This window comes from Pseudonaja textilis, chromosome 4, assembly GCF_049901715.1.
Source record: "Pseudonaja textilis isolate UNSWEBS1 chromosome 4, rPseTex1.2, whole genome shotgun sequence".
Classification (NCBI taxonomy): Eukaryota; Metazoa; Chordata; class Lepidosauria; order Squamata; family Elapidae; genus Pseudonaja; species Pseudonaja textilis.
The window spans coordinates 81,024,570-81,045,046 of NC_141993.1; the positions used below are offsets into that span (position 1 = coordinate 81,024,570).

The window sequence follows — 20,477 nt, forward strand, 5'->3', positions numbered from 1 at the left end:
CACGTTAAGCACAGCCTTTGATCTCTGGCAAACTAATTTAAGAGGATCTTTCTGCTCCTGGGTGGAACAGTAGTCCTAGGAGACAGGAGGACTTTGTGTGCTCACGTACATTTAATCATGTGCTTGGGTGTGTGAAAGAGACTGAATTAGCTATTCCAGCACAACTGGCATTGAATGGAGCAGCTGGATATATTCGCTTCTAGGAAGACAGAGGCCCACTAGCATTTGCCTGTTTCGCCAGCAGGGGGAGCTCGCTCACCACAATCTCCTTAGCTCAATGTTTCTTAAGGTTGGCCACTTTAATAAGAGATGTGGACTTCATCTCCCAGAATTTCCCAGCCAGCAGCTGCTAAAGTTGAGAAATACTGCCTCAGATCAACAGTTTGGATTTCCAACACAAGCAGGAAACAGTTGTGAGTTGTGAATGTAAACAAGAAAAGGAAGACAATGGTGGTTTAAAATGAATCCGTATATTGTAAAACCAATCCCAAATAATAGCTACGTAAGATGGGGTGTTTTCCCCCTGCTTTTGGCTTTAACTTAATTTATCTTATCCATCTGACTGACTTGAAGGTTGAAATGCTTAAAACAGCCACACAGATTGCATTTCAAAAAATATATTTTTAAAATTTTTTAGAAACATTTAAAAGTTTTGAGGAGGTTTTGTATGCAGAAGGTGGAATGACTGAGTTTTTTAAATACATAAGCTGCCTACTAAGCCATTTACAATCTATAAATTGCATTTCCACTCACTTGCTATAGTGTGGGCTCCATTCTCCTCTCCATTTGCAGTATTTTCACCATTTTTTGTAGATCCTTGCTGATTTGTTGAAGCCGCTGCGGCTGCGGCCGCGGCTGCTTGCTGCTGAGCAAGTTTGTCTCGGTACGCCTGCTGCCTTGTTTGTACCACATCGGGCATCACGGCGTCTATTAGCGAGAGAGACTCTATCGGCCGGCCATCAAACAAAGTACCATCCTAAAAACACAGGGATAGAAGGTGAGAGACAAGTGGAAAAAGAGAAGGGGGAAATTATTTCATTAGCAACAGGCAAATCTGCAACCGAAGTTAGAAAATAGGACACAGGTCCTGAATGTGCTGAGGTGCATCAATTATCCAGAGCCTTGGCTATTAACCCTGTTTACGGAAAATCACACATTAAAGGTTGATTTAGAGTTGTCCACAGAATAATACCTATGCTACGAAGGGGTCGATGGATAAACGTAGGTTGCAGGTGGCTGATGCAAATTCTTCCCAAATCCCAACTGTGTCTTCTGTGGAAGAACACCATTTTTCATGTTGATTGGTCATCTGACTTCTTGTTCTGTCCTTTGTTATTTTGTATTTATTTTGTTATCTAGCCATAAAGTTAAAATTTGTAGATGTATGAATGCAATGGACACGTACGTTTCCTCACACGCAGTGCCAATGAAATCCACTCGACCCTGAAATGCCACTGTAATGAGGCAAAGCAGGGGTGTTTCAAACTCAAAGCTTAGATCTGGCCTGCGGGGCCACCCTGGAAATAGTCAAAGACTGACCCACAGTGCCTCTGCCAGCAAAAACAGTGAGAGCCATGCAGAGGCCTTCCTGAACTCCATTTTCGCTGCCAGAAGGTTGCAGGAGGCTGTCCCATCCGAAAACAGATTATTAGGGCCACACGTGGCTCCCCTGAGCCCCATTTTCATTGGCAGAGGGTTGCAAGAGGCCATTGCAGCTGAAAATGGAGCTTGGGAGCCCATTTTCACTGGGAGAGCACTTGGGCCCCCAAAGGTGTTCCCCAACACAAATAACATCATGTTGGCCACACTGCCTGGCCACGCCCCCACCCCTCCGATCAAACACCAACCTGATGCGGCCCTCAATGAAATTGACTTTTGACACTCCTGGGTTATAGCCAGCTAATTTGAAAATCTAGTAGGAAGGTACCAAATGCTAAACCAGGTCATTTAGTCTGGTTGCTTACACTGAACAACAGCGGCTATTCATGGTTTTATTAGTGAGGAGTCTCACATCTTTCAAATGAAAAGTAGGTGTATTAGTCACTGAGTTTCACCCCAATATTCTTGATATTCTAATATGAAATGTGACCTATAGTAATATAGGTAGCCCTGATTTCATGACCACAAGTGAGGCCAGTTTATAGTTGCGGTTGTAAGCTGAGTCATCACACGACCAGACTTGATTTTATGACCATTTTTATCACCACAGTCATTAAGTAAATCATGTAGGTGTAAATCTGAATCCCACGTATCTGATAAGCAGTGAGGGAGGGGTTGCAGCAAAATGGCAAAAACCCTCACAAAATGGGATCGTGTGACTATGGGATGCTGCAGCCAGTCGTAAACAAGACCCAGTTGCTAAGTGCCCCAAATTTGATCGTTTGGAGGACCGGTTGTAAATAACTTATTTTCAAGTCTGTCCTAATGTAAGAGGCCAGTCATTTGGTCAAAGACAACCTGCACTCTGCTATTCCTTTTGGCAAAAAAAAAAAAAAGGTGCATTTAAAAGTTTGAGTTATTTCTATTTTATTTTCATTTAATTCAGCAACCATCCCTTTTTATCTGCCTGTTTTGCAAGGAACACAGGCCAGGAGTTAGCTGTGTTTTAAATAAGTATCTTCTTATTCTTTCTCCTATATTGCTGCTGACAAGAGCAGCTCAGCCTATAAAATAATGATTTACTTTAAACTGAACCATTTCCATAACCCATCCAAAGAGGCCTTTGGGGATTGGCAGCCAATAAGGGCACTGGAGTGTGAGGGTCAAATTCTGACTATTCAAGGTGCCCTCACAAGTATATGGCCTACAATAATGGCTTCAGCTCAGAACTATTCCCAGACCAGTGGAAGCCTTGAAAGTACTATTTCTCAGTAGTCTTCAAGCACTGGATTTATTTCTGGATCCTGCCAGTAATTAAAAACAGATTTCCTGTTGTCCTGGATACAAATGTTGAAGAGTTCATCCATTTTTAAAGATGAGCGCAGCGATGAAACCTCTGCTTGTCACTTCTTAGGCACTGGGAGAAAGTCAATATAAATCGATAAGCTACAGCCCTTACCTCTAGGATAAAGGTTGGCAACATGCATTTGCAATGCCACTAGATGGCATCCATTCACTTATTTAGAAAATCTAGTGTTTTTTTTTAAAAGCTGATAACAACAGTAATAATAAGCAAAGATAAGGCCAATAGTGATCGATGACTTGGGTGCAATCCCAAAATATCTGCAATCTCACTTTGAATATCATTAGCACTGACAGAATCACTACCCAAATGCAAAAAGTGGGTTTACTTGGAAGAGTTTACATTCTGTGATGATATCTCTAATGCAAACAAGTATTTATACATATGTGTGTTTGTGTGTGTTTGTGTGTGTGTGTGTGTGCGTGTGTCAACATTTGCCTGTCCGAGGTCCCTGGGAAGGACTCAATAGGTTGATAAAAATGCCAAATCGAGTTTAATCCGACTCAACTATGTTACTAATCATAACAATAGTAGTAGCAATGGAATTTCTGAATACTAATTGACACATAACGCAACAGATTTAACCATGGTTGAAAAGAAGAAGGTGTGGATATTTGATGGGGCAAGAGCAGGAAATTGTAGGCTAGAAAACGAAGAGCTGGAGAAGATCATGAAGTTTCAAGATCTAAAAATCAAAGTTGAAAGATTTTGGCTTAAATTGGCTATCACAGTCCCAGTGATTATTGGCACCCTCAGTACAATTATCAAAAAACATTGGATGGCACTTTAAAAGAAAATCTGTCAGTTACGAAAAACCATAGTGCTTGGATCTGTACGTATCCTATGCTGACACATTATGATACCCTAGATTCTTGGGACAAACTCAATGATTATGAAGGCCAACACCAGCTAACAAATTGGCAGCTGTGCTTTCACGTTGATGTGAAGAGATTACAACAATCCCATTTTAGTGTCCAGGGGGCAATGAAGGCAATTAAGAAGAGTAATTAAAAATCAGTTAAAAATCTGATTAAAAGCCCTTCAAATCAGTATGAACTGATTAAAAGTGAGAAAACCAAGAGAAATGCATTGTCGACTTAGTAACGCTAAACCAAAAACCAGAAGGAGAATATTGTGAAGTGTGCAAATGGACAAAAGGACAAAATCTGGTTACTACTTTGACTGATCGTGATGCTGGACAAGTCATATTCACAAAACTCAACTGCTGAGCCCTTTAAGTCTTTAACAACAACAACAACTCATTAAATGTACACTCCACGTGACTCCCAGTGCCTGTGGAGAGTTTACAAATCGTACAAAACAGAAGGAATGCAAATTGAATAAAAGAAGGAAAACAGTGAGATAAAAATGTAAAGATGAGAAGATGAAAAAACTGGAAGGAAGCAAGAAAAACAATCCACAGAGGGGGCTTCAGCCACCCTTGCCAAAGGTCTGGGTCTTCAAATACCAGCATGGGGGAGACCTCATTCCAGGGAGCAGGCATTGCTACAGATAAGATGTGCTTCTGGTCTGCTGACAAATGGCCTCTAAAGACTGACTAGCCATCACTGTGTTTTAACCTGGATGTAAAATGTTTCAAGTGTAAAGGTAAAAGATCCCCTCGCGCATACGTGCTAGTCATTTCTGGCTTTAGGGGAAGGTGCTCATCTCCGTTACAAAGCCGAAGAGCTGGCGCTGTCCAAAGACATCTCCGTGGTCATGTGGCCAGCATGACTAAACACCGAAGGTGCATGCAATGCTGTTATCTTCCCACCAAAGTGGTCCCTATTTTTCTACTTGCATTTTTACATGCTTTCAAACTGCTAGGTTGGCAGAAGCTGGGACAAGTAATAGGAGCTCACTCCGTTACGTGGTGCTAGGGATTTGAACTGCCAAACTGCTGACCTTTCTGATCGACAAGCTCAGCATCGTAGCCACGGAGCCAGCTGTCTATTTTTTTATTTCCAAGTATAATACTAGCTAAATGCTCATGTTTTTCACCTAATTGTGAATTTCACGAACAGCCAAATCTTGCAGGATCTTTGTGTTTTTACAGTAGAAGTGTGGAGCTTAACATTTCTTTTTCTAACTAGTATTACAAGTTGCAACTTTTTTTAGTGCCCAAAATGTTGTACAAAGTCATCCAGTTGTACAAGGCTGATGAATCACTGCTTCAGGTGCTGTCTAATATCTCAATAATGAACCACATCAAATTCACTCAGGCTTTTTTTTTCAGCTAGAAAACACCGTTCAAACAATAGATATACTGCACTTTGGGTGGCTTCCGGGAAACCAAGGCTTAAGCACACAACTCAATACGCAGTACGCAGCCCACTGTGATGAAGTGTGTTGGTAAAGAATATGAATTTATATGTTCTTTTATAATTGCAATGGGAGCAAATTGAAAGTCCAAGTTAAAGGGGTTTTCAGGAAAGAATTTCAATTTTCATGGATAGTCCTCAACCTACAACCATTTATTTAGTGACTGAAGTTACGACGGCACTAAACAACTGTAGCAAAGAAATCATAAAATAGGGGCAAAACTTACTTAACAATTAACTTGCTTAGCAATGGAAATGCTGGGAATTTGTAGTCGTAAGTTAAGGACTGCCCATATTAATTTTTACAGATGCAGGGAACACCCTTTGATGGGAATTGTCCCTAATTTATCTTCATTACTTGCCCTGATCTGTCTCCTGCACAGCATGGATTCCTTCCCCACCAACAATGAAAGCTGTGAAGACTTTCTCAAAGGAGAAAATAGATGGATATTCCAAGGTGCTGGGAAAAAACACGTGTTTGGCATTCAACCACAACTGAGGTATCAAAAAGACTTCTTTTATTGTGAAACAGGGACAGCATAAAGAAACATGCAACATTAAGGAACTTGATAAAGGCCTGGTTGTGGATCCAAAGCAGCAACTTAAAATTCTCACATCATGTGACAGGGAATTGGGAATTTAGAACACAAAATATCAGGGTTGGAAAGAACCTTGGAGATCTTCTAGTCCAACTCCTTGTCTACGCAGGAGACCCTATACCATTCTGGGCAAATGGCTGTTCAATCTCTTCTTAAAATCTTCAATTTAATGAATATTATTGGTTTAAAAAAACAATTCCATGTTTGATGATAGAAATCAAAGAGAAGGACAAAAACATCATCAAGACCCTCAAAATTGTGATGTTAAAAAGTTGTTGCCATTCACCACCATTTTTGATGGGAATTAAGTATGAAAAAAAGATATGAAAGAGGTGGCAATCTTTAACATATGATAGTATTTTAAACCCCAAAATACTACAAAACCCAAGCAAGCTGATGAATCTTACCAAAATCAACTAATGATGTCACAGTTCAGCCCTGTGGCAATAACAGGAATAGTATTCAAGGTATTACTACTACTAGTAATCATAATAATGGCAGTGTATCCTCAGATTTCTTAAAATTGTTTTTTATTGGGTAAAAATAAATATTTCCTGTTTTCACAAGGAAGACACACTTCAGAGTGTACTTCATCTTCATAAGTACTGTAAAATCTTTGAATTTTTAGAGCCTTAATATTTGAGAAGTACATAACCAACACTATTAAGCAGGAAACGAGGCATTTGTTAAGTGTACACCAGAGTGTAAGCCCTGTAAGCCAAAACATTACAAAGAATAATTGACCTTATCTGAACCCCCCCAAAATATATGCTTGAAATGCTTCAGTCTTATTTAACAAGGAAGACATAAGGAAGAGGGTATCTAACACAAGAACCCCAGTCCACAAACAAGGCAGAGTAAGGAAAGCTAAGGAGGAGATGGAGCAAAAAGAGAGAGATAGTCCAGAATATTGGAAGAAAAACATCCCAATGGTCTTATAGATGAGGAAGTGTCTTACCTCATTAATACTGACTTCCGCCTCCACATACTGCAAGCCTTTTTGAATTATTGAAATCAAAGCAGCTGGGGGCACCAGAGCACCGTTGATGTTGGACTGGCTGATATGGCTCTCGATACCGAAGGTAAATGCTGAATGAGAAAACCCTAAAGGCAAGGGAGAGATTACAGAGATGTTTTTATCTGCAAAAAGAGCATGTTGTCAAGTCACAAGCAGCAACAACTTCCCCTGGAGAACCATATGGAAGAAGATTTGAGTGGTCTAAGACTCCATTCTTTATTTTACTCTATCCCTAAAATGTTACTGTACTCACTCCTTGTGCACCGTTTCTGGATTAGCAATGGGTAAGGGATAATTATTGGGTGCTATTTAAAAAATACATCCATGGAATTCAGTGAATTCAAACTTTATTTAAATCTTTCTATCTCCTTTTCTGATTTCCTTTCGAGAGAAAGTAGCAGGGCACTACTGACAATCCCAAAAAAGAATTAGCCCCAAATAACTTTGTAATAATAACCCAGTAAGGCTACTGCCATTCTTCTTAAATGTTCAATCTGAATTAAAGGATAGCCAAAGAATCCTGATTGCTCCTCTCTCCTCTCAAATCATGTTTACCAAACACATATTTTGCTATCTTTCCTTAGAAACACCAAGTTAGATCAATCTCCAGGTAATGAATACCTTGATTCAGTATTACACTTCCATTCAAATTTTGCATTAGCTATTTCTTTTTATGTATCAAATTACACCAGGAAAACAAACGCATACCGTTAACAAAAAAAGCCCAAGAAAGAACAAGAAAATGTCAATCAAGACTATATCAAGTATTGTCAAGCAATTAAAAACAACAGAAAACAGAATGCAGCCTGAGAAACAAAAAGCTGCTTGATTGATCATGTATCATCAAGTCAGTGTGAACTGACAGTTTTTTCCATAATGTTGAAACGAATAACATATAAATGTAAGTTTAAAGTTCTGCTTTAAAATAGAACAATACAGAGGCATATTTAACATTAGTTAATATTAACCAATCCACAGTTTTAAATAGTGTAAATTAGGTCACAGCCAAGGACATTTTAAGATATGATCAGTCAATGCTTAGCAGTCTCAATGGATTGTTATTGAAATTTCAGTCAAACGAACACCTACCATATAAGTTCATGTCCAGTAAATGAAAATGGGCCAGGAGGTTCCTCATAATACACCTGAAACCTGCTACTGATATGAAAAAAAACTGGAGCTTTTCCAGTATCAGAGGCAAAAATAGGGTGTCAAACTTGCTTCGTCACGTAATGTATCACAACTTTCCCACCCTTCACTAAACTGGACATGGTTGTGGCCAGCGCGTGATGCATCCGGCCCACAGTTTGAGAGTTTGACAGCTCTGATAAAATATCAACAACCCATCAGCATCAAAGGATCCCAGGAGAAAATCTCAAAACTTTTCAAAAAGTTGTCTGCGTGGTTGTTTTGGTGCCTTCAAATCAGTGTTGTCTCCTGATAAAACTGGCTGGACCAAACCCTGCAAGTTTCTTGGCAAGATTGCCATGGTCTGCTACCTAAGGTTGAGAGAGAATGACTGGCTCAAGGTCACCCACCTGGCAACCTGCCTAAGGAAAAACTTGGAACTCACAGGCTACAAGTTTCTAGTCTGATGTCCTGGCCATTATATTACTATGATTAAATCTAGAGGTAAGAGTTAGTTCAATACATGTCTATGGAGATTCTCAGTCATCCAGGTCATGGTTGTCCCAAAGGTGATTTTTCAACAGGCAACTGACTTCCTTTGTTTTTCTTTGAAGACGTTTCGCTTCCCATCCAAGAAGCTTCTTCAGCTCTCAGCTCAGAGCTGAAGAAACTTCTTGGATGAGAAGCAAAACATCTTCAAAGAAAACCCAAAAAGTCCAGTTGCCTCTTGTAAAATCATCTTTGAGAGTTAGTTCAATACTTGATACTAAAATGAAAATTATATTGGGGCAAGCACGAGATGGGGAACATTTTCCACTTGATTGCCACAGCTTAGAAATTTTATTTTGCGCCGCCACATATTGTTCTGTTTTGAATGGTGAGGCACTGAAGCATACCCTTATAATTCTCAGGCAGCTTTATGCAGGAAAGAAGTGCTGCTTCAAATATTGAACACCCTTTAGAGTTTTGTAGAGTTTCTGCTATTGAAATCTGGACTAGTATACAATCTAACATCTGCATTTCTCAATAGATGAAGCTTCTAAGTCACCATTCCAGACATTTCCACAGACAATTTGAATAATTTGATTGAGAAAGCCTCTCTCAGATGAGTGGTCTCTTCTGCACAATCACCATTTCGCTTCCTCACTAGAGAAGGGAAAACTAACCCAACTGTTTCTATTTAGTTAGCTGCTGTACTTAAAGGAAGCTCGCAGATGTGTTGGCGATATGAGCATGGAAAAAGACGTTACAGCAGATAAAGTAAGCCTTTAAATAAAACTGTCATTCCTTATAAAATAAGTCTTTCATATTTCACAAAAAAGGCCATTTATTATACATGGGTCCATCAAGACTGTAAGTTCAATGAAGCTATCGGATCTCCCTCACAGTCGAGACCTAATTCCTCTGCTGAGATAGTTATGGAAAAGGAATCACATGCCCCCCAAATCCTATAAAAACAGAATTAATTCATATTGGTGCAAGGCTGATAAACAAGTATCACCTATGTAAACAGAGATTTTATTACAGGTTGTCCTCCACTTATGACCTCAAAATTTCCACTGTTAAGCAAGAAAGTTATTGTGGCTTTTGCCTCATCTTATAAACTTTTTGCTGCAGTTGTTCAGTGAATCACTGCAGTTACTGCAGTTATTAAGTTAGTAACATAGATGTCTGTAGAGATTCTCAGTCATCCAGGTCATGGTTGTCCCAAAGGTGCTTTTACAGGAAGCAACTGGACTTCCTTGGTTTTTTTTCTTTTTGAAGATTTTTGCTTCTCATCCAAGAATCTTCTTCAACTCTGACAAGATAGTGGGGAATGGAAGGATTTATATTCCTTGCAGATAGCTGGTCATATGCATCCTTTTAGAACAGGGATGTCAAATTTGTCGCCTGCTGGCCACATGCATCACATGCTAGCCCCGCCCCCACCCGGTTTAGCGAAGGGGGAAAAAAGTCCTGATACGTCGCATGATGCTGCCGTGACAACATGAGTTTGAAGCACTTGGAGGTTTATCTGTGTCCTCGGGGTCACCTGAATAGTGCTCTTGATTCCTTGCAAATGACCAACGGTTTGCAAGAAATATAAATCCTTCTCTTCCTTCCTATCCTGTCAGAGATGAAGCAGCTTCTTGGATGAGAAGTGAAACGTCTTCAAAAGAAAAAAACAAGGAAGTCCAGTTGCCTCTTGAATTAGTAACACAGATGTAAAGTGACTCTGGCTTCCCCGTTGACCTGGGACACTGCAACCCACATAAATATAAGCCAGTTACCCAGCATCTGAATTTGGATCACATGGCCACAGGGGTGTTGTAATGGTTTCAAGTGTGAAGAACAATCATAACTTCACTTCTTTTAGTGCCATTTTAATGGTCACTGCAAGTCAAGGACTTACCTGTAGCTCCACACTTTATTAAATCACAAGCTAAATCTCACCACCAACACAAATGAATAACAGCAATATAAGATAAGGTTTATGCTTAGAATGTCCTTGTTTTCAGAATGTGAGAAAGCAAGCATAAAAGATGAATCGATGCTGGCTTTTCTGTATACGGGGTTATTTGAGAATATTGTTCCCATCTGCCTTATCAATGTACTGCTGATTTTATTTTTTTAATTGTAGAATTCGTTCATAGTTTATTTTCAAGTCGCTTAACTGAAGGAACTAGTAAAAGCACTCACTGTTCTTAGTATTTATATTTAATTCCCAGTTCTGGAAACAACCTATTTCTTTTGTAAACACTGGCTAAATATAGCAATCCTAAAACAAGGGTGAGGCATGAGATATATTTGCTAATTATTTTTTCCTGTCTTCATTTCTTTTTTAAATTGTATTGGACAAGGGAGAATATGCCTATACAAGGAAGGATTAACCATGATAAAATGTTTTAATTGTGTGTGCGTGCTATCACTAGGCATGCATTATTTCTGCACGCCCTTTCAAGAACAGCATAATTAACATTTTGCAAAGCAGGAAAATTAGGATTAATGGATCTAAATGCATTATTTGCTTTGCCCTGAAAGAGTTAAATCCATCATAAGGAAGAGATTCAACTTAAGCCATTCATACGTAATTAGAACTTTCAAAATGTCCCCTACTGGGACCTGGTAAAAAAAAAAATATATAGAAAACGAGATACCGGAATATTGCACATATAGCAGAAAATAGAAGGCAGTTTATTTCATAACTATGCTAACTGAATGGCCAAAATCCCGATGAGAAAATGTAGGTAAGAAGCTGATTTTAAATAAAAAGGCCACATATATCTGATGATGGTGGAGATAAAGAGGTGGAATTGCTTTTTTGGGGAGGGGAAAAAAAATAAAGGTAGTTCTCAACTTATAACCATTTGTTTAGCAACTGAAGTTACAATGGCACTGAACAAAGTGACTTATGACCATTTTTCACACTTACAAACCACTGCAGCATCCCCATGGTTGCGTGATCAACATTCGAACGCTTGGCAACCGGCATGCATTAATGATGGTTGCAGTTTCCCAGAGTGAAGTTATTATCACTTTGCATCTTGGTTCTGACAAATGAAGTCAATGGGGAAGCCAGATATCATTTAACAACTTCGTGTTACTAACTTAACAACTGCAGGGATTCACTTAACAACTGTGGCAAGAAAGATAATAAAATGGAGCAAAATTCACCTGTTTTGCTTAGCAAAGAAAATGTTGGGCTCTACTGTGGTCATAAATCAATCAAGGATTACCTATATAACTCAATCCATTCTTTCAAATTTTGAATGCCAGGTTTTGTGGTGAGACAGAAATTGAAGGAGGGAAGCTGAGTGAGAGATAATCCTCTATCACAAGTTTATGACTTGCAATTATGCCACACGTCCTCTCGTTTACTCTTTAAGCCTTTAGTGAAGGGGCATATAAATCTATGCTTGAAAGAAGCACAACCTTGAAATGGAAAAGTTGAGATTAAAGCCAGAAATACAATCCCGTGGGCATTCCCCAAGCAATACCCCACTTGTTAAGTGCCAAAGCACCCAGAAGTCTGTTCTTATTTAGGAAGCATTGCATTCTGTTTAGGATTTATAACAGAGCTTTGAATGGAGAGGTTCTGTTTCTCGAAGCTAAAGAATTTGAGGTTTCAGGCTTATGGTGTTTTCTTTTTAAATCTGGATTTAGTAACAGTATTCATAAAAGTATGATATCAAGTTGGTTTTATGTACTATTTTAAAAATAAAAACCCCACAAACTTAGGATCTGTTGTAAGACCTTCAAGATAGTCAAATTCTGTGTACACCAACAAAATGGACATAGATGTAATCCTCAAATGATGATCAATCACGTAGCAAAGGTTTTAAGTTATGATGGACCTCCCTGAGGCCTCTGCACAGATGACAGTCAGATATAGAGCATGTATCTGCAGACACCAAGACTGTGAGGATCACACAAATGCCGCTATTGTGTCTGGCATTAATGTATCTATTCAGTTCTTTTTTGGATGCTGCTCTTCCTCATACTAAGGAGTAACCATTAACTGAAATGATAGCTGATTTATAACATAGTCACCTCTCTTGGCCACTCATCCAGAAATATAGTAGTTCCCAGAAAAATCATTTATTTTTATTCCCCAAGAACATAAGATCCCTTTAAAATTATCCAATTATATCAAGATTTTTTTAAAAAGTATTTTCAGAAAGCCCTAAGTGATTTGTACTTTGGCATGATATCTAAATTGCATTTAGGAAAGAATTGACCCATTCATCTTTTTGCCCGAAATAGAAGAACATGCTAGCTAAAAGCAAATAACTGGAGAAATATGGAGAACCAGAAAATTTCATCAATGAAGTTGGGTAGGTGATCTGCCACAAACTACCTGAAGTGTATTCTCATAAGAACCATAGGGTGCAGGTAAGAGATGTTACTGTAGCTACATGGTAACTTGTAACAAAAAGCAGAGCAAATAAAGAGTATGTATGTATGTATGGTATTCAGCTTTGTTCGGGTATTTTCCCACGTCATTATAGTTGTGCTTTTAAGGTTGTAGCAACGTTTCGGCAGAATCTCATCTGCCATCATCAGGCTTCTGTATAGTGTTCTAGTCCATTTCCTAGTATGATTAAAGCAGTGGTATTGGTCTATAAGTCTTTAAAATAGATTCTAGTCCAAAGTATTTGGGTTAATCATTATTACAAAGAAGTGTGCTGAGTGGAGGCAGAAAATTAAAAATTCTTGTTGTATATTTAACAGCGAAAAGACAGAATTCTTTCTTTCTTTTTAAAAGCAAAATAAAAAAAAGTTCTCTGTGTCTGTTATCAGAGTTCCCCAATCTCTCCGGTTTTGCGGATCAATGGGATGGGGCGGGCAGGCAGAGGAGATGGTTCCACGCGAGTGGCAGGCAAGCATAGTACACACAGCTCCACTTGCATAGCAGTGGGCAAGAAAAAATAAAGAACATAGCACAGGTTAGAAGCCAAGGATGTTACAACTTCATTCAAGTTTAACATTTGCTTGGAGGTACTTTCCCAGTTCTCAACTCTGTTTAGAACAAGGAGAATATATTTGCAGCCAGAACTTTTTCTGTGGTAACCATTCTGAATTTTATCTACAGACACATTAAACCATCATGAGGTTTCCTGTTTTGGATGCCAGATAAAAGCAATTTTCATCAATATTTACTTTACCATAAATTTTATCTGGTCATATTACTGTTATGGTGTTATTATGGATTAAACATCATCAATGTTACTCATTCTTTCTTCAGATAATGTTCCTGCAACATAAAATATAATCTAAGTAAGAAATAAAATGAAAAAAAACAAATGATTCTGCTGATCCATGCATGACCACAGGCCAGACACTTAAGAATTGATACCTTGCCAGCTCAGAGGTGTTTTTCTTCCCTACATCTGAAAAATTTCTGTGGCCAGAACATACATAGCTCCATCTGCTAAGCCTTGGCCTCATACTGCAGTTCACATTTTCTGAATTATCTAGAAATTTAATCCCCAAAGTTATTTTTAATATCTGCTTTTCCCATCTTGGCATAAAGTCATTTTTGTGTTCGGCTTTCAGAACAATGGTCTCTCAGCAGTGGTGTCTTCAGCAAATCACAATGACACAGTAATGACACATGTTAAGTATCACCACGCCAATCCTGCTATTACATTCTAGTTCCTAAAGAGCTGACCCAAGGTTTTAAGTTATGTCATTTGTGTAATAATGAACCATACATGTTTCATCAGTCGTCTCCTCTTGTAACACCCACATCTTTCAGTTATCTATTCAGGAGGGAAGAATCACAATGCTTTCCCAACTAATCACAAATTGCAGAACTTAATATAGCTTAAGTGTCTGCTCTGGCGTTCTGCTGCTCCTGGGAACAAATCAGCTAGGAAACTGAACATTTAAACACAATATGAGGTCATTTATTTATGCTACTTATCCTGCCCAGTCGGAAGGAGGGTGGGAAGCACTAAGGGAGGGGAGCAGAAATAACACAGTAATAGTAGCCGAAAGAGACCAAGAAAGGAATTAGTGGAAATGAATGCAGTAGATCAAAGTCCTTCACATCTTATGCCAATTCTTGTCTAGTTAAAAAAGCATCACCCTCAAAAAATATGGCAGGGACAGCATGCTCAGGGGAATCCCGAGTTTCCCAGAAATATACACTAAAAATATTTAAGAGAATGGAAAAATGAAAAGAACAACAATCTTCTGGAATACTGAGTATCTTGTTAAAAAAAGTAGAAGGGAGATGAGAAAGGGTGAAGGAAACAAAAAGACAGTTTTGAAAGCCAAATATAAATACCATCTCAGAAGCCAGGCATAACCTCAAATTGGCAAAACATTTTCAGTCCTATATACCAGGGGCGGGTAATTAATTTTCCCAAGGGGCCACATGAGCTACTGAGATTGTGATGGAGAGCTACCTCCCCCTATAACACACACACTGTAGGCCAGACAGGGACAATCAAAAGGCTGGAGGTGGCCTGCAGCCAGAAAATGCCATTTCTGCTACTTAGAGATGTGTGTTTCTCCCTGTATTATTTCAGTCCACATTAATCCTTAGTATTCAGCTTTTCACAAATACAAAAATTTGATCTCTGTGGATTTTCATTCAATTTATTGGAGAAGAGAATCCTTCCATAGCCAGGGACAATTTAGGCACCAGTTGGGACTGTGTACCCGAAAGAGTTAGTGGAATTCTCAGGTATCCTTGTCCCTGATTAAAAGGAAATATTAAATTGCTGTTTCCTGCATTAAAGATAACCTACTTACTACAACTCCCACAATGGGTTATCTCAGAGCCATTCTCTGAAAATGACTTTCCTGTCTACTTTAACAATAAATTTGCACTGCATCCAGATATGAAAACAAAAGGGATTTACAGCTCTTTACTCCTGTTTTCTTGACCTTCAGGTTGTATCATTTATTTAATTAAATATAAGGATGGAAAATAATGGCATTAGAGATAAGGGGAGAGTGAGAGGGAAGGAGAATTTTCAGATATTTAAGTAAACAAATGTATGTTAATGAATTTGCAACAGGCAAAAGATTTCTTTATCACACTGAAAAAAATTAAAAGAAATGCTAATCAGACTGCCTCTGACTAGCATTTTTCCCCCCAATTACATATAAAATTAAACTAGTCTTTAAAAAAAAAAAAGACTTTGCAGAAAAAGTCTTTCAGATCTTTCCAACTGCATGGTATCCAAGAATTGAATAAACTGTTGTCTATAATAGTATTTTTAAACTTTAGCTACTGAAGTCTGGACTTCAAGTCCCAGAATTCCCCAGCCAGCATGCTGTCAAGATTGAGAAACACTGGTGTATAAACTTGATGAATACTGGTTTGGACAGAGATAATTTTACTCTTTCTTGCATTTTCTACATAGAACAGGGAATATAAGGTCAGCTAGCACAATCATATAGCTGGGCATGGTTAACAAGGAGGCATGCTAGGAATTATAGCTAAGCAACATCTGCATAGCCGTAAGTTTTTGCTATGTCATGTCAAATAAAAAGTCTCTGTTTTATCTGTAAATTGAACTTACGCCATTACTTTCAACTAAAATAAAACAAAACAGAAATCAACTTTTAGCCAGATGACCAAGAAATGCCATTGGCTTAATAGCCCTTACAGAATGGATGAATAAAGGAGTAAGCACAACACCATATCTCCATCAACCAGTAGCGTTGATCACCAAGAAGATATTCAATCAAGGAACAATTAGGAAATGCAGTTTCACTTAGGATTGCCATTGCTAAATGATGTAGTGGTAGAGCACAATGTCACATGTCTGCATCATTTAGCAACACACAACCACTGCTTCTGTTGTAACTCCCAGATGTGTGGATTTGCACTTAAGACTTAAAGACTTCACAGTGCTTTACGGCCCTCTCTAAGCGGTTTACAAAGTCAGCATATTGCCCCCAACAATCTGGGTCCTCATTTTACTGACCTCTGAAGGATGGAAGGCTGAGTCAACCTTGAGCCGGTGAGAATCAAAATGCCAAACTGCAGGCAGCCGGCAAGCAGCAGAAATAGCCAGCAGTACTGCATTCTAACCACTGTGCCACCACAGCTCTATTAGATGGGAAGCAGTGGGGAACCCAAACAAAAAAATGTGGGGGATGCATGTGAGCCTGAGGGAGGGATGTCGTAGCATTGCATGAGTGCAGGGAAGCCAGAGGGACTTGCTGCTGTTTTTTCCATTGACCTTGCTTATAGGAAACTGGCAAGGGAAGTTGCAAATGGCGACCAGAAAACTGCAAGACATTGCAATCATCATAAATGCTTGCCAAGCACCTGAACGGCTATCATGTGTCTTTAGGATGCTATGACAGCGGGAACTTTGAGGGCCGGTTTTAAAAACCACTTATTCAGCATTATTGTAACTTCAAATGATCACTGAACGAGTCATTGGTAAATGAAGACTACTTGTAAACGGAATATAATCAGGAATTACATTCGATGAATTAGAATTCTGTAGCATCATTGGAAAAAGCTTTGGTTTGATGATTTATTTTAAAAAGAGGATCAATGCAGTGGTCAGTCAACCATACACCAAAAATCAGTCAGTTTATTTAAACAGTCTACAGATCATAAAAACACATATTATTTTAAAATCTAAGAATGCACAATTTTCTTAATTATAACCCTCAATGTCCTTATATAATTTTATATAATTTTGCTCCCTTAACCTAACCTAAGGAACGCCAAACAGAAACTTCGTTAAAGTCACTTTAGGAATCTGATCAGAGATATTTAACATAAAATTGATTTGAAATCCAGAAAAAAATGTTAAAAATATGATTTACTGATTTGTGTTATGCAACAATATTAAATTTTGAGCAATGGTCAAACAATCTGCAGGTGTTTTATGGAAGTATATAAATTTAAATCTCAGTTCTGGCTAAAATTGTACTGCTGTTACTGTTGTTTTTCTATATCACTCTTCTTCTCAGAGAAGGAAACAACAGCTTTCAAGAAAACAGTAGTAACAATTACAACTGGGAGGATGCCACTGAGAAGGATCTCTTTCTGTAAATCACACCTATCAATGAGATACAAATGGTGGGGCCTAACTCTTTCCACCCAATCCTACTGGGCATGTAGTGTTACATGCATCCTTTAATCATACAACTTGAAAATATGATAGCCACATTTTATTATTCTTTATTATTAAATGTATATCCCATCTTTTACAAGAGACACTCAAGGCAACATATATGCTTATCCTCCTATACATCCCCATAACAATTGAGGGTGGGGGTGAGGGGAGGAGAGAGTGTGAGTGTCATCCATGAGATTTTGTGGCTGAAGTTCTAGAACTAGCTTAAATTGTTGCAAACTGTCCAGTGTAATAGGAGGCTATATAAATTAAATCAAACCAACAAATCTTTCTGCTTTCCTAAACTAGTTCAGGAAATTCACGATTTAACTGCTATAACTCCTTGGTTATATTCCTTTAACACTTCGGCTATATTCTCTACTCCAGCTGCCATTTTTGGATTGCTTTCTTGGACAGACATCATGTAAATTAATGTAAATAGGAGGCTATTAGGGAATTTCTAGGCTACCTTGATTCATTCAGAGCTACAGTTGTTGCATGACCCATAGGATCCAAGCATTCCTTTTTCCTAAAGGCCGGACTTTGGCAGAAATATTATCTCTTCCAGGAAAGGATAATCCTCAAGCCTGAGCAGCACCTAACTTTAATCTGGATTGAACTCCATTTCTTTGGATTCCATTTCCTCCAGGCAACTGCCAAATATCTGCATAGCTACTTTTGAAACCAGTGATAGGTTAAGTGACCAGCCAACTGGTCACTTTGTATTCCAGATATCCGATGACAGTCCCCAGCAATTGAGGCAACATAAAACCCCACATGACCCCAAAACGCAATTGCTCCTGGGTTACAGATTTACAAGTAAGAATGGAAACACTGCATTGTCTTTCCAATTTTCAACTCTTAAAGCCCTTTCACCTATACACTGGTCAAAAAAATAAAGGGAACACTTAAACTACACAATGTAACTCCAAGTCAATCACACTTCTGTGAAATCAAAATGTCTACTTAGATAGCAACACTGATTGACAATAAATTTCACATGCTGTTGTGCAAATGGAATAGACAACAGGTGGAAAGCAGAGGCAGTTAGCAAGGCATCCCCAAGAAAGGAGAGGTTCTGCAGGTGGTGGCCACAGACCACTTCTCAGTTCCTATGCTTTCTGGCTGATGGTTTGGTCACTTTGGAATGCTGATGGTGCTTTCACTCTAGTGGTAGCATGAGACGGAGTCTACAACCCACACAAGTGGCTCAGGTAGTGCAGCTCATCCAGGATGGCACATCAATGCGAGCTGTAGCAAGAAGGTCAGCTGTGTCTGTCAGTGTAATGCCCAGAGCATGGAGGCGCTACCAGGAGACAGGCCAGTATATCAGGAGATGTGGAGGAGGCTGTAGGAGGGCAACAACCCAGCATCAGGACCGCTACCGCCTTTGTATAAGGAGGGACAGGAGGAGCACTGCCAGAGCCCTGCAAAATGACCTCCAGTCAGGGCCACAAATATGCATGTGGCTGCTCAAACGGTCAGAAACAGACTCCATGAGGGTGGTATGAGGGCCCGACATCTACAGGTGGGGGTTGTGCTTATAGCCCAACACCATGCAGGATGTTTGGCATTTGCCAGAGAACACCAAGATTGGCAAATTCACCACTGGCGCCCTGTGCTCTTCACAGATGAAAGCAGGTTCACAGTGAGCACATGTGACAGACGTGACAGGATCTGGAGACGCCGTGGAGAACATTCTGCTGCCTGCAACATCCTCCAGCATGACCGGTTTGGCAGTGGGTGAGTAATGGTGTGGGGTGGCATTTCTTTAGGGGGCCGCACAGCCCTCCATGTGCTCACCAGAGGTAGCCTGACTGCCATTAGGTACCGAGATGAGATCCTCAGACCCCTTGTGAGACCATATGCTGGTGCGGTTGGCCCTGGGTTTCTCCTAATGCAAGACAATGCTAGACCTCATGTGGCAGGAGTGTCAGCAGTTCCTGCAAGACGAAGGCATTGATGCTATGGACTGGCCCGCCCGTTCCCCAGACCTGAATCCAACTGAGCACATCTGGGACATCATGTCTCGCTCCATCCACCAATGCCATGTTGCACCACGACTGTCCAGGAGTTTGGGGATGCTTTAGTCCAGGTGTGGGAGGAGATCCCTCAGGAGACCATCCGCCACCTCATCAGAAGCATGCCCAGGCATTGTAGGGAGGTCATACAGGCACGTGGAGGCCACACACACTACTGAGCCTCATTTTGACTTGTTTTAAGGACATTACATCAAGGTTGGATCAGCCTGTAGTTTTTTTTTTCCACTTTAATTTTGAGTATAACTCCAAATCCAGACCTCCATGGGTTGCTAAATTTGATTTCCATTGATAATTTTTGTGTGATTTTGTTGTCAGCACATTCAACTGTGTAATGAACAAAGTATTTAATAATAATATTTCATTTATTCAGATCTAGGATGTCTTATTTTTGTGTTCCCTTTATTTTTTTGAGCAGTGTATGAAGAAAGGCTATGGGAAAATCACTGTGAATCAACATAATAGTATATTTTTCTTTAATCCTGCAAGATAGGCTAAGACGAATTTCAATTGTTTTTTTTTTAAATTTAATCTTCATTCTTGGTTTCAAAATGAATTCTTCAAATAAATATTACTCACCGGACTCTTGCAAATATCTATATACGAGGAAGTTAACCTCATCACTGCTTATACTCATCTTTATTCCCGCTTAAACCATGAGGTCACGATGAAGGATATAACCCTAAAAAATATAAAAAATAATACAGCACGTTAGGAATATGTGATAACTGTATTTCTGTCCAAAAAACTGATTCATTGCTCATAATCTAGTTGTGTCTAAAAATGGACAATTTTCAAGTCTAGTAAGAGAATAGTTAGGCATCCAGGTAAT

General features: G+C 39.2%; 1 protein-coding gene across 4 annotated transcripts in view; it reads right to left on the minus strand.

The window, feature by feature from the left end:
- Positions 1 to 20,477, minus strand: part of TBL1XR1 (TBL1X/Y related 1) — a 237,079-nt gene that overhangs the window by 18,210 nt on the left and 198,392 nt on the right. For all 4 annotated transcript variants that reach the window (XM_026705740.2, XM_087933496.1, XM_026705741.2 and 1 more), the window contains 3 exons: positions 20,225 to 20,327; positions 6,841 to 6,986; positions 754 to 976 (listed from right to left, as the gene is read on the minus strand). In XM_026705740.2, coding sequence (XP_026561525.1) covers positions 754 to 976; positions 6,841 to 6,986; positions 20,225 to 20,282 — 427 coding nt within the window. In that variant the 5' untranslated portion in view covers positions 20,283 to 20,327. The remainder of the gene's footprint in view (positions 1 to 753; positions 977 to 6,840; positions 6,987 to 20,224; positions 20,328 to 20,477) is intronic.